This window comes from Watersipora subatra, chromosome 4 (genome assembly GCF_963576615.1).
Source record: "Watersipora subatra chromosome 4, tzWatSuba1.1, whole genome shotgun sequence".
In the NCBI taxonomy this organism is placed as follows: Eukaryota; Metazoa; Bryozoa; class Gymnolaemata; order Cheilostomatida; family Watersiporidae; genus Watersipora; species Watersipora subatra.
In genome coordinates this window covers 64,191,282-64,205,268 of record NC_088711.1, presented here as the reverse complement: position 1 = coordinate 64,205,268, position 13,987 = coordinate 64,191,282, and the positions used below count along the sequence as shown (strand labels likewise).

General features: G+C 37.3%; 1 protein-coding gene across 1 annotated transcript; it reads left to right on the top strand.

Moving 5' to 3' along the window:
• The first annotated feature begins 11,452 nt into the window (after nucleotides 1–11,452).
• Nucleotides 11,453–11,782, top strand: LOC137394491 (octapeptide-repeat protein T2-like). The gene has a single exon (XM_068081214.1). It carries the CDS (start codon nucleotides 11,453–11,455, stop codon nucleotides 11,780–11,782), a length of 330 nt encoding a protein of 109 aa, XP_067937315.1.
• Nucleotides 11,783–13,987: the final 2,205 nt, after the last annotated feature.

The window sequence follows — 13,987 nt, the reverse complement described above, 5'->3', positions numbered from 1 at the left end:
TGGCACTTCTTATTTTATGTCTTTTACGCCCGACATATCTTGAGTTGCAGTTCCACATATTCCAGCCTTTTTGAACTCTGACAGGATGGTTTCAGCTGTCACTGTAGCCAATGCTTTATTGATCCATCCAATGGCCTCCAACAAAGTTGCATGATACATTCTCCTTGTTGCCATGAAGCCGTGTTCTCCATCCATCATCATCTGCTCCCACAGGTTTAATGCTCCTATTTATAGAGATATCGAGTGGCAGGAGTGTTTTGAGAAAACCTCCAGGGATCATGACACATATGGAGTGGAAATTGTTTTAATGAAGCCATCCAGATACTTGATGTAGCCATAAGTTCATCATTTCTTGATTCACTCTCTCTAATTCAATGTGACTGCAAATGATCGGAGTAGGATTTGTGGCATAGTTTTACATTTAAAATGACCATCGGCAGCAATTTCAATTTCTCATGACCTAGCTGTACCTTTTTGCCCTTTCTCCACAACACTTTGGTCCATGGGAATGTCAAATGTGAGATGACCTCATCTATGTTAATGATATGATCTAGTGTCAGGCTGTGCTGCTTTACATGCTTCTCAGAATCTCGTGGAAACTGTCAGCCTTGAATTAGAAGTCTAATGGCAGATTTTGGCACATCATTGTCCTTGCTTTGGCAGAAAAGCGATTACGTTGCATGAAACAATAACATCAAGAAGGGCCTCCTACAAAGTCATTTATAATCATCTCCATGGGAAATACTTAGATTTGAAGAGACAAGTGTGTTATAAGCCACTCTTCACAGCACATTGTTCAAGTACTCAATGTACAAATTCATTTTGTAGCTATGCTTATCTAGCTTTTAGTGGATGGCTTTTTGGATTTTTACGTTTCTGTAAGAGTAACTTCCACTTTTAACCAATACCTTACAAGTTTCTCTCGAACTTCAAACTTTCCTTGCGCTACTCAATTCTTTCTTTCGTAAGTGTGGCGAGATAGATTAACATTCAAATCAAATTTTAGAACTCGCCTGACTTGACACTCAACGTTTTATTGAATTTTTTACGTTGGAAGTAGCAAAAACCTAACATAAATTTTTTTTGTTATTTGAAATTTACATTATTGGAGGTATAAGTTATAGGAGCATCTACTATATTGGTAATAACATGTTAATAGTTTCACATAAGACACAACACAAGTTATAGAAAACCATGGCTGGTAATCCAGCAAATATTATACATTTTTTATCATTGTTATAATATAAATTATAATATATATAATACTATATTTTTTACAATTTAGTAGTATTTCATTTTCTCGAGGCATAAGCTTAATATTTCCTAGCAATAAATTTAGACAAATATCTGAAAAAAACAACAATGAGTTTTATTTGGTTTAGGGATGAACATATATTGTGGAAATTATAAACATTTGGATATAAATGTTGACTGACCAGCTTTACTAGGTCCTGTGACTATAGTGTGTATTCTAGAGTCTACTAGTGATGCCTTGGTACTACTTTAGTATTAATGTCATAAAATGTCAGCCAGAGCTCATGCAGAATATTATACTGAAGGTTTTATCTCAATGTTTGTGAATATATAAAAAAAAATAGGATTTGACCGCTCTCATTGATAGGACAACTTCATCAGACATGTCTTTCACTAGTAATTATTCCAATTATTTACTGTATATAATTCATTTTGTAGCGTTACTATGAAAAGATCCTCACTATAAATGTTCAGTTTTTGTATATTGCACTGTTAAACAGTACAATTAGCACAAGATCGTAGTCTACAGTATTTTAGGATTCCGTAGTTCTGCTGCACCTTTTGAAAGTTAGCGAAGCCTTCGTTGGTATGAAGTTCTAGATTTATCCTTCTGAGTTGTTGATGACTCTTTTCCATCTACATTCTTTCTTGTCTACAAATCTTATACACAGTACAGTATACTTCATAGTGAGTAGAGTATTTATTATAACACCCTGGCAAATGGAACCATACAAAGTTATTAATATTATCATTGAGTTCATGTGAAACGTTAAAGGTCATTGATAGCATGGTGGTATATTTCCACAAATGACAGAAGATGTAACGTATTTAGATGTGTGCCTATTTGATTTAAGTCACATTTGGTGAGGTGGTCGCACTATCAGGAGTACATTCCTCTTTTTATACATGTGGCCACCTTTTGTGCTGAATGTATGTAAATATAAAGTTACTCTTTGATCAAATACCTTGGTTAACTCTACTGCCAATTATGAGAGTTCTTAGAGTACCTAAATATTTTCCCCTACAGAGCTGATTGTGTCTTATGTTGATACACTCAAGTTATACATTGGCTGCTAACCATAAGAGTAATGAGGTTTGTTACACAAGGTGATGACACTTTTAGATACATTTTTAAGTAAAAGAGACTCTTTCCTAAGGTAGTACCTAGTAACCTCACTGCAATATTGTGGTGACTTCCAAGTCATAAGTACTGACTTTTAAGTCTTCCGTTTTTCACTCTCATCTATGAAGTTTAATTGCCTAACTTTTACTGTTAAGTATAAATTTTCTTGTTATAGTAGATGTCAGAAAAACAGTCTACACGCTGCATCGTTCACTTTACCACTAATATTCACTATTGCCATCATTGAGAAACTCTGGGCAGCGCTATACCCAGCAATGTTCAAACATGCATGTATACCGTAAATTTCGGCGTATAAGTCAAAGATTTCACATCAAAACTCAGCTTAAAAAACCTTCTTTAACTCTTATAACAGTCACAATTTTCATGGCATGAATTTTAGTAAAATTCAACTTCAAAGAACTATCACAAATTAAAATTACATATGACGACAAGGAATTTATTTATGTAAAAGTAAAATGCTATTACTCCTACTCAATATGAGATGGATCAAACACAATATTCAAGTTGTCATTGCTAAAACTCTCTTCTGAAAGAATGTGTTTATTGCACGTAATGCTTATTTTATAGTATCTGTCTACAAGCCCACTCTCCAGAAAAACTCCACTTGATTGTCCATCCATCTTTTTCCTTGAATCCCGATTTCAGACATAAGTCTCCCTCGCTGCATAGCTTTTCTGGTAAAAGCATACATATAATCAGAAGTGGCAGTTTCTTCTATTGGTGAGGCGGACAAATAAGATGGTGAAGTATTGTTTTTATGCCTTGTGGTTTTCCCTAAAACTGTCCTCTCTCAGTCTTTTGTTAATTGTTGTACGTATTGCCGAGAGCACAAAAGACATGGGTGTTTTTGCGGTTGGCGTTTTTGAATGCCATTTATTCAGCTATACATCGCCCACCTCTAATGCCGACTAAACTATTAGCCATCAAATAGTTTAAGCCAGACAAGGGGTTTGACTTATATACTTATTTTTATACCAAACTTTAGAAAACGACTTATAACCGGGTTGACTTATGTGCCGGAATTTACGATAGACACTGAAACCAGTTTATGTTCGCTACCCATTCTATATTTTTGTTACTATTAGTAGAATGCTCAAATCCAGATATAGTTCATAGTTATAAAGACTGCTTCACATTGAAAATCCTTAACTCCCCTCTACCTCAATACCGATATCTCTGAGCATTTCAAATATAGTCTAGGGAGGTGAGTATGCACCTGATGGGTACATTAGTTTTGGTAACAAAACATCTGCATTCAAAGAGGTTTAGTCATTATAAAGATGTTGGTAGTTTTGGGTAGAATGATCTTTTATATGACTTACTATATTGTCATAAACAAGATATTCAGCAGGAGTGTTCATTGTGGAAATGTAAATTAATCTGTTTGCTGAAGTTGCACTGTGATCAGAAAACAAGCCCAAGCGTAAAGGAGTTGTCATTTTCATTGAGTATGAAGACATTTATAAAGATGCTACATGTAGATAACAGAGATGGACTTTCAAGTTGGCATGTTTGCTGGAATGAGCCTCAAAGCTCATCTAATAAATTAATTGAGAAGAATCGACTATCTGGTATCTTTTACTATCTGTAGAATTGCATTGACTCAGAGTGTCCTATTAGCATGAGTTGAATTGAATCGAGTCTTTACTGTCACCATAGAATAATTGACCCAATTCTCTATTTAAATAATCAAAACAACCGAGTCAATATGCACCAAACCTTCCCTTTATTATTACTGAGTTTATGGAAAATCCACCACGAACACCCACTCATGTTTTCAAAAGATTTTGATTTGACTGCGTACATTTTATTTGTCAATAATATTTACTACGCACTAATACAGTATAGCTGCATAGTCTGCCTGTGCACTGACAATAAGCTTATTTATAATCTTTTTAACTGCTTGCGAATATCGTACATTCTACAAAAAAGCCTTTATACCGACTCGCCGTTGTACCTATACAAAAACCGATAATCACTGATTGCATTATTATCGGATTCAGCGAACTAAGTAACTTTGAGTCAGTAAGTTTAGCAAGTTGGGTTATCATTTTACCAACTGTTATATATTCATACAGTAACAGTTCAGGAATAAAGAACCGCAGGCTAAATAGACTACTAGAAGTTATAGCTACTGGAAGCTACGGCTTAGACGTCTAGGAGACACGTGACCCCCCCCCCCCCCCCCCCCCCCATCGCTATATAGTGACTAGAGACTACGCTGACGGCCTCTTGTGATCTTGAGTTCATGGTGAGTGCTTTATTGCTCCCCCAGCCATGGTCAAAAAGGAAGCTTTAGCTACGACATGGGCATGTGAGAAGTTTGATTACTATTTAGTTGGTAGAAAATTTGAAATAGAGACGGACCATAAGCCTTTAATTGCGATTTTAGGTAAAAAGGATTTGTCTAAGCAACCTGTAAGAGTACAACGTTTTAAGTTAAGACTAATGAGATATGATTATGATATTTTTCACACTCCTGGAAAAGATATGTTCATTGCTGATTTGCTTAGCCGTCCGAACAGTGGTGCTGTTTGTGATGAGGTAAGTAAAGCTGTTTGTAATAAGGTAGAAGCTTATGTTAACTCGATAGTTTCCTCTTTTGCATATGGGGACGTTAAAGAAGAGAAACTAAGAGAAGAGGTTAGTAAAGATTCAGATGCTCTCAAGTGTATAGAGTATTTATATTCTGGTTGACCATCTGAATTGGATGGTTCTAGTAAAGAACTGATAGGTTTATATGGATCTAGACAGACATTAAGTATTTATAATAATATATTGTTATATGACTCTAGGCTGTATATTCCTAAGTCATTAAGACCGCAGTATTTGGAAATTTGTCATGAAGGTCATCAAGGCCGCGACATGTCGCAGATGGGCTCAGCGTCATTTTTGGTTATAGTAAGGAGATTGCAGATTATATAAGTAGATGTAATGTTTGCATTATGCATGGTCAAGTTAAACACCAGCCCATGTACGAATCAGAAATGCCTTCTAAACCATGGGAGGTGATAGGTTCGGATATACTTGTGTTTGATAACGAATATTATCTGATAGCTATAGACTATTATTCAAAGTGGATAGAATGTCTGCATATAGAATCTCAAACTGCAAGAGAGATAATTTGAGTACTCAAGTATCTTTTTTCTCGATTTGGTATACCCAACGTTATCAGGTCTGATAATGGAACTTGTTATGCTAGTAAAGAATTTAGAAACTTTGGAGAGAAAATGGGTTTCATTCTAACTACTAGTAGCTCCCGGTATCCTTGTTCTAACGGTTTAGCAGAAAGCGCCGTAAAAATTGTTAAAGGATTATGGGAGAAAAGTCGAGATAAAGATGTGGCTTTGTCTGCGTATAGGACTACACCTTTGGCTTCAGGATATACGCCAAGTGATCTGATTTTTGGTCAAGCTATTAAATCAAACTTAGGCTGCCCATATAAAAGTGATGTAGACTATGAACTGTTTGAAGAAAATGAAATTAGACGTAAAAAGAAAATTAAGAAACGGTGGGATAAAAAGTATAGAGTTTCAAAGCTAGACGAGTTAAAACCTGGTCAAATGGTTTATGTAAAAGCTCCTCCTGATGTAAGTTCAAGAAGTATAGTTTTGAGAAAGGATAAATCCCCTGGAAGTTACTGGGTCAATGTAGGCATGAGTGAAATACGCAGAAATAGAAAACATTTGTTTTTGTTGAACTCGGATGACTAGAACACATTATCTGACTCTTCTGAGGATAATTTTCTCCCCTTCGGTAGCTACTACTCAAAAGAGGGCAACTCAGAAATAGTAGAAAATGTTAACGGTTTATCCGAAAGTCAAGAGAACATGATCCCTGATTTAGGGATTCTTGAGCAAGGAGAGGAAACTCCTGGTTTAGCTGAGCACGTGGAGAAAACTCCTGGCATCAGTGAACACGACGGGGAAACTTCTGTTGTTGAGAGAAATTCTAGAAGTAAATTTGTGCCTCTTAGTAGAGAACCTGTTGTCACTAGCTCAGGTCGAGTTAGTAAACCACCTAAAAAATTTGGTATGGAATATTATAAATGACCTTGTTTATAGTTTCAGATTGATATCAGACCAATCTTACTTCTCTATCACTTATGAAGAGTGCTGGCGCTTCGCCGGGAGGTGGTGGTGCTGAGAGCGGCGGTGCAGGTAGAGGCAGGGGTGGAGGTGTGAAGGTGACGAAGGATTCAGAAGGTAACACAGTGTTTAGTAAGCAGAAGGGGAGTGAGTCGGGTAAGAACGAGAGCGAAGGTAAGAAAGAAGTGTACGGTAAGCCAGGTAACATTAAGTGTGTTGTCTGCAAAAGCTTTAGAGACCACTATGCTGCTCAGTGTCCTGGATTTATTTGTTATAATTGTAAAGGTCAAGGACATTATACGGTAGATTGCAAGAAGAAATTGTGTAGATTTTGTGGGAAGTTAGACCATGGACTTGAAGGATGTCCTCTTGGTGGGTCTTCCTATAGAGATATTGCAGCGGGTATTAAGCGTAGGGTAGAGGAGAGTAACAATAGGGGACCGGATTCTAAGTTGAAGAAGCCTAGTTCGAGTTTACCCTTTGTTGCTAAAATGGATAGTTTTGTAGAAGAGATGAAGTCAGAGTCTGTTTCGACCGAGGCTGCCATCGAGCAGAGGAAAGCTATGCTCTTGCATAAGAGGAGACCAGTAGAGGAGCAGTACAAGCGCGCATTGTCTGCTATAGAAAAGGACGAGAGAGAGAGTTGGATGAGGAGATTGAGAGTGAGAAGGAGTATAGAGAGGCTCTGTTGCACTTGGCTGCTGTAAAGCAAAAGAGGGCTCAGAGAAGGGGTGCAAGGAGCGCGAGTTCCGTAACGACTACTAGAAAGGAGAGTAAGGTTGAGGAATCCAAAGAGGAGATCCAACCTGAAACCTCCGTTGTGAGAGTAGTCCCTAGCAGAGATGCTAGTTGTGAGGAGAGTAAGGTTGAGGAACCCAAATAGGAGGTCCAAGCTAAAAGCTCCGGAAAGAGTGGCAATGACGATCAGCTTACTGGTCCTGAGCCAAAAGTTCAGAGTGGCAATGACGACCAGCTTGCTGGTTCTGAGCCAAAAGTTCAGAGTGGCAATGACGACCAGCTTGCTGGTTCTGAGTCAAAAGTTTCAGATAACCTGGTGGCAATGGAGGAGGAGCATGAGAAGGCCGATTGGTATGGGGATACTGCCAGTATGGAGGAAGGTGGTTTGCTAAATGGAGATGAGGTAGATTGAGACGGATTGGGTTGCGATTAAAACTGTTAAATTTGCGATAACTGATGACTGAAGGAAAGACGAGTAAGTAAACAGAATATTGGGTGAGTAGAGAGATATTCATCTCATCTTCGAAATGGTAACTATGATTTGAAGCTTTTGTGATTATCTAACCTGCTTGGCTTGATAACCCTGCTTCATTGAATATAACGCTCCTCTTGAGAGATTATTTGTTCTGCTAATAGTGGTTGCACTTGGGTAAATTTGAGTGTTTTGGAATTAGAGTTCGTATTTAGATTTTAAATTAAGCAGTGTAGTCTTGAAAAAAAGGGCATGTTATATATTCATACTGTAACACATTCAGGAATAAAGAACCACAGGCTAAATAGACTACTAGAAGTTATAGCTACGGGAAGCTACGGCTTAGACGTCTAGGAGACACGTGACCCCCCATCGCTATATAGCGACTGGAGACCAAGCTGACGGCCTCTTGTGATCTTGAGTTCACGGTGAGTGCTTTATTGCTCCCACAGCAATATAACACCAACACCATACAACTGATACAAGTTACGAGTACTGTACATAGTTTTTCCTTTACTCACACGACAACATAAAATTGTGGTTTCAATTTTTGTAATTTCTGATGAAGGATGAATAAAAAAAATTGTGAACAGCAACCTAAACGTATTTCTGTTAGTGACATTCATCAACACTTAATCAAAGACATTTTTTACTACTAAATTTTTATATTAGATAATGTGTACCTGCATTTTTGTCAACTTGCAAAACGAAAGCGCTTTTTTTGCAGCCAGTTTCACTAAACTACAAAAATATTAATCATTATTTTTGTTTTTCAAATGCATTGATTCTTGTGCATAATCGTTTGATGATTCTAAAAGACTTTAAATTGAATTAATATGAGAAAAACTCTGTTCATACAAAAAAAAACGAGTGTACGCCAGCAAAAAATAGTAGGCACGACTTAAGTCCATCCAAAAAAGCAATGAAATCCATAATGAAGTTGATATTTGCTATACAAACAGTCAATTGACTGAGCTAAATTAATAATTGTGGTTTATTGCTATTTTGATATGTTCTCATAGGTTGACTTTTGTAAGAATTGATTTCGTTATTTAGAAAAGTTTAATAGAGTTGAGTCAATGAAGATAGGATATTTAAGAATTAAATATCAATTCATTGCTTTGCAATGAATTTTGAATTGAATCAATTCTTACACAACATATGATGAAAAAGTATTAGGAGTTGAATAGTTAATTTTTTGATCGGAATTAAATTAGTTTGAGTCATTTTCTAAAGCCTTATGAATGTTTCCACTAAATACTTTTTCTAAATCGCGTAATGCTGTAAATAAAACACTTTGGTAAGTTTCTGTTTTACGACTTGTACTTTGGAGATACTTTTTAAGATACAATTATGCACTAACCTCTAATTTCTACTTTTGTTTTTCTATGAGGTGAGTGGGTGAAAAATACAGAGTTTGTTCTGATAAGCTTATCTTGCACTATTAAAATTAGCTAAGAACATTATATTCCTCTGGCTGTAACTTGTCAAGGTGGCAGCACATCCTATGCACTGCTTTAGTATTAGGTAGACAAAAAGTGATGTTAAGGATCAGTCTTGAGGTCTCTCTCAGGAAAAAGATTGAGAGAGTGACATCCAGAGATAGTGAGATAGATCGAAAGATATTGAGAAAGATTGAGAGTTTGAAAAAAATTGAGAGAGATCAAGAAATTTCAAGGGAGATCGAAAAAAAGAGATATTGTGAGAGAGAAATTGAGACAGAAAATGAGAAAGAGATCAAATAAGAGGTGGAAACAGAGATCGAATGAGATCGAATGATCAAAAGTGAGATAGAGGGAGAGAGATCGAGTGATCAAGAAAGGGATCAAGTGATCCATAGAGGGTTTGACTAATCAAGAGAGGGGTTGAGCGATCAAGAGAGGGATTGAGCGATCAAAAGAGGGGTCGAACGATCAAGAGAGGGGTCGAGCGATCAAAGGAGCGGTCGAGCGATCAAGAGAGGAGTCGAGCGATCAAAAGAGAGGGGTCGAGCGATCAAGAGAGGAGTCGAGCGATCAAAAGAGAGGGATTGAGTGATCAAAAGAAGAGTCGAGCGATTAAGAGAGGGATTGAGCGATCCTGAGAGGAGTCGAGCGATCAAGGGAGGGATCGAGCGATTAAGAGAGAAATCGAGCGATCAAGAAAGGGATCGAGGCTTTGTCTGTTACTTGAGAGAGATCATTGCCTGTTACTTGAGCATTCTTATACAACTTATAAACTAAGCAAAAATATATGTATAAATTCATGCATCAAGTCCTGTACTAGTGGAGGAAAGTGAAGGTCACCCAAAATCTTTACAATATATATATATTTATGTCTGTATATAAAATATGTATATATATATATATATATTATGAATATATGCATATTTTATATATAGACATAAATCTATATAGATGTTGTAAAGGTTTTCTGTGACCTAATATATATTCAGAATATATAAATATTCTGAATATATATATATATCTTTACATATGAATATATATAATATAATCATGTTTTCAATATTCCTGCCTTGTTGAACTCATTCCGTATGGTACCCCTCTGTGATGGTAACAGATAGTGCCTGTCAATCCGTGAAAGCTGCTAGCAATAAAGTATCGCATATACCACGTGTTTAGGTTTCTGTTTAGCTAAAAATTTTACGTCGATCATGCTAAGCTCCGTGTATAAATTTTTGGCTTCATCCAGAGGCTTTCATGAATGTTCATCGATTTGGAGGCCTTTAGATGAACGAACAACTTGTGGTAAGTTATGAGTTTTTTCAACTTAAGAATTGCAGGAGACTTTTTTTGATGATGCCGGGCCAAATTCCGAATACCTTGTGACAGCCTTGAATAATTTTGTAAAAAGGTGTGATGCATTGGCAATAGGGTTAACGCAAAGCCCCGGCGATGACTTAAAAAAATTTGGAACTTGGCTACGTTTACTACTTTTGCCTAACAAATAGTTTTTAACTTGAGGCAGTAGTTATTTTCCCTTGTGTTTAAAAATAGAACTAATTATTCGCGAAATTTAATTATTCGCGAAATTTAATTATTCACGAAATTTAATAATTCGCGGAATTGTCTGTTCGCAAAATTGCGAATTATTAAATCCATCGAATATTTTCATCCTGTGGGTTATTGGTGCTCCTAGATAGTGAAAGCAATTATACTGCAATGTTTCTGTGCATCTCAAAAACATCTTAGGATAACACATGCATGCAAGCTACACAGCAGATATGTGAATTAGTATGGAAACATTACGGGTATCTATTTAGAAAACTATTCAGTGGTAGGTAAAAACTGAAGGGTTAAGGCTATGCACTGCACTAATTGATGTAATGGGCTGTGGTGCCTTGTTCCTGATTGATGTAATGATCTAATAATGGGAGTGTAAGTCAGTCAGTAGAATTAATAAAACAGACAGAAATAGCGCTGCAGCCTCCTAAGTAAGTTTAGAACAAGCACCAGCAACAGCAAATGATTTCTTGTGACTCAAGTGTCTACCATCTTGAATTTGGAATATCTGACTCACTGAGTAATTGTGTTGATTTTTATTAACAATAATAATAAAATTTAATCAATGATAGAACTATCTAAGAATTAGTATGATTGATCCCTTCTAAAAGTATTTTAGGAATAGATTACCAGTCTAGTATCTGCACTGACAGAGCTTTAGAATAGAATGGCGGAAAGGTTAATACAATGAAATATTTTATTTTGAAGAAAAATTGAGAGAGTGGGAGAGAGAGAGTTGGAAAGTGGGAGAGAGATGGAAAGTGTGAAAAGAAAAAAAGGGAGAAGGAAACAGAGGAAAAGGGAAGGGGAGGGAGACAGAGATGGGGAAGAAGAGATGGGGAGAGAGAGGGGGAGGGAGAGAGAGGGGAGGAAGAGAGTGGAGTTCATGCGAGGGAGAGAGAGAGGGGGAGTGAGTGAGGAGAGAGAAGAGGGAAAGAGAGGGGAAGGGAGAAAGAGGGGAAAAGAGAGAAGGGGAAGAGAGAGGAGGAGAGAGGTGGAGAGAGAGGAAGGGGTAAATAAAGAGGGAAGAGAGCAGGGCGAGAGAGAGAGGGGGAAGGGGAGAGAAAGAAAGGGGGAAGAGTGAGAGAGGGGGAAGAAAGGGGAGAGAGGGGTGAAGAGAGAGGGAGAGAGAGAAAGGAGGGAGGAGAGAGAAGCGGAGAAAGAGAGAGGGGGAGAGAGAGATAAAGCGGGGAGAGAGAGGGAAGGGAGAGAGGGGGGAGAGAGGAAGTTGAATAGAGAGAAGGAAAGAAAAAGGGGGAGAGAGAGGAAGGTTAAATGTGTGGTTAGAAACTTGCAGTGACAATCTCTGTGAGTTCAAATCCAGCAGCTAGTGAGTTTTTCACTTCGAGATTTTGATAGCTATAACTGTACAGACAGATATTTAAACAGATAAACGACAAACTCTGAGAATTATATATATATATATATATAGAATAATACGTTGTATAGCATCCTGTGTGATATAACAATTGCTTAGCAAGGGAGTCTACTAAAAATGCTTGTTAGTTTGCTACAACTTACAGATCTAGTTATGTAAGTCTTGCTAAGCTGAATGTATAAATGCTTAAATGCAGTATCTACTTTGTACTCATCACTACAATTTTTATTTATCTAACTCATCAAGGGAATCTTCTTTAACAAGAGTAACATTTTGTACGAATTGTCGACTTTCATAAAGATAACCATTTGAACCATTTTTGTTTACCAAGATTAGTCATTGATGTTATTGGTCGAATGATCATTGAGCATTGCTCATCGATCGCCAAGCAACAGCAATCAATGGGTGAGGAACGGCGAGCAACAGTAATCGAAAACGAGTGGTGGCAAACAACAGTGAATGGCGGCAAGCTCGCCATCGTTCGCCATTGCTCCTTTCTCACCATCAAAAGAGAACGATGCAAGTGAGATAGCGAAGGCAAGAGAGCGACGGTGAGAGAGTGACAACAAGGGAGAGAGCAACGGCGAGCGAGATAACGACGGCGAGCGAGTGACGGCAAGAAAACAACAGTAAGAGAGAAAGCAATGGCGAGAGGGAGCAATGGTGAACAGGAGAGAAATGGCGAAAGAAAGAGGTCGATGGCAAGCAAGAGAGAATGATGGCCAATGAGAGAGTGATGGTAAGCGAGAGAGTGATGGCGAACGAGAGAGCGATGGCGAGCGAGAGAGTGAGGTGTACTCACCGTGAACATTTTTGAAACAATAAAAGGCATGAAAATGTTTGTTGTTGTTCTCATAATTCTGTGTTAAAGAATGAATTAGTTGATGCTTTATTTAGAAAATGTTATAAAACTGCCTTGCCAAGTTTATTTATCAATTTTAGTTTTGCTATACAAATCAAATTTATCGTAAATTTATACGTATCAAATTTTTTCCTGAGCTGTTTAAGCTTATTCCTTTATTTTATATAGTAAGATGTAATTTACAATAGCTTTTATAGAGGTCAATGTCATTGTGTGCCATCGAAGTACATCCCAAGATGGCTACGCACTATATTAAGGTAGTGGAACATCTGACAAGAAAATATGAGTTTATTCATAATCATATTTTTATAAACATGAAACTTTTAAGTTAGGATATAGTAGGCTAGCCGATCAAATGAAACCATAATAAGCAGTATGAAATATGAAAATAGTAGGTGAGGAGTAAAAAGTGAGCCAGCAGAACGTCAACTCGCACTGCCTAATGGTTGCTGGTAGTTATATAGCAAGGGGCAGGTTGATAAGGGACGAGTCGTATCCAACCCTTAGGAATTAAAGTAAAATGTTATGATCCCTGGTTACATGGATAGGCATCTTTAACTGACAAGTATATGAGTCATCATTGTTATCTTTTGTGTGTGAGGCTACATGTCTGATGTGATCGTCTCTGTTGTGGTTGATGTTACTAATTTATTTACAATCTCTCTCTGCCTCTTTGTTACTTTTATCACGAGGATGAGCTGAATTCCTGTCATTAATCTTGAGCTTCATACCTGATGCCTTGAACTCACATTTTTATGCTTGTGTGTGGTGACCCTACAAGAAACATGTTGAGCTAGGTGCAATTTAGCTACTAGCAATATCAGCATTAATGTTATCCTCTCCATGCATTGTCTATAGCATGTTTAATTCTTTGGTGTAAAATTCTAATGCTTGTTTGTATTCTCCCAAGTGGTAGTATGCTAAACCAATTTTACCGTAGATGCTAGCAATACCAAGATGTTTCGTACCCTTTTTATACGCAGCCTCTTTCATTTGCAATGCCTTTATGAGATATTCTAATGCTTGTCTGTATTCACCCAAGGAGTGGT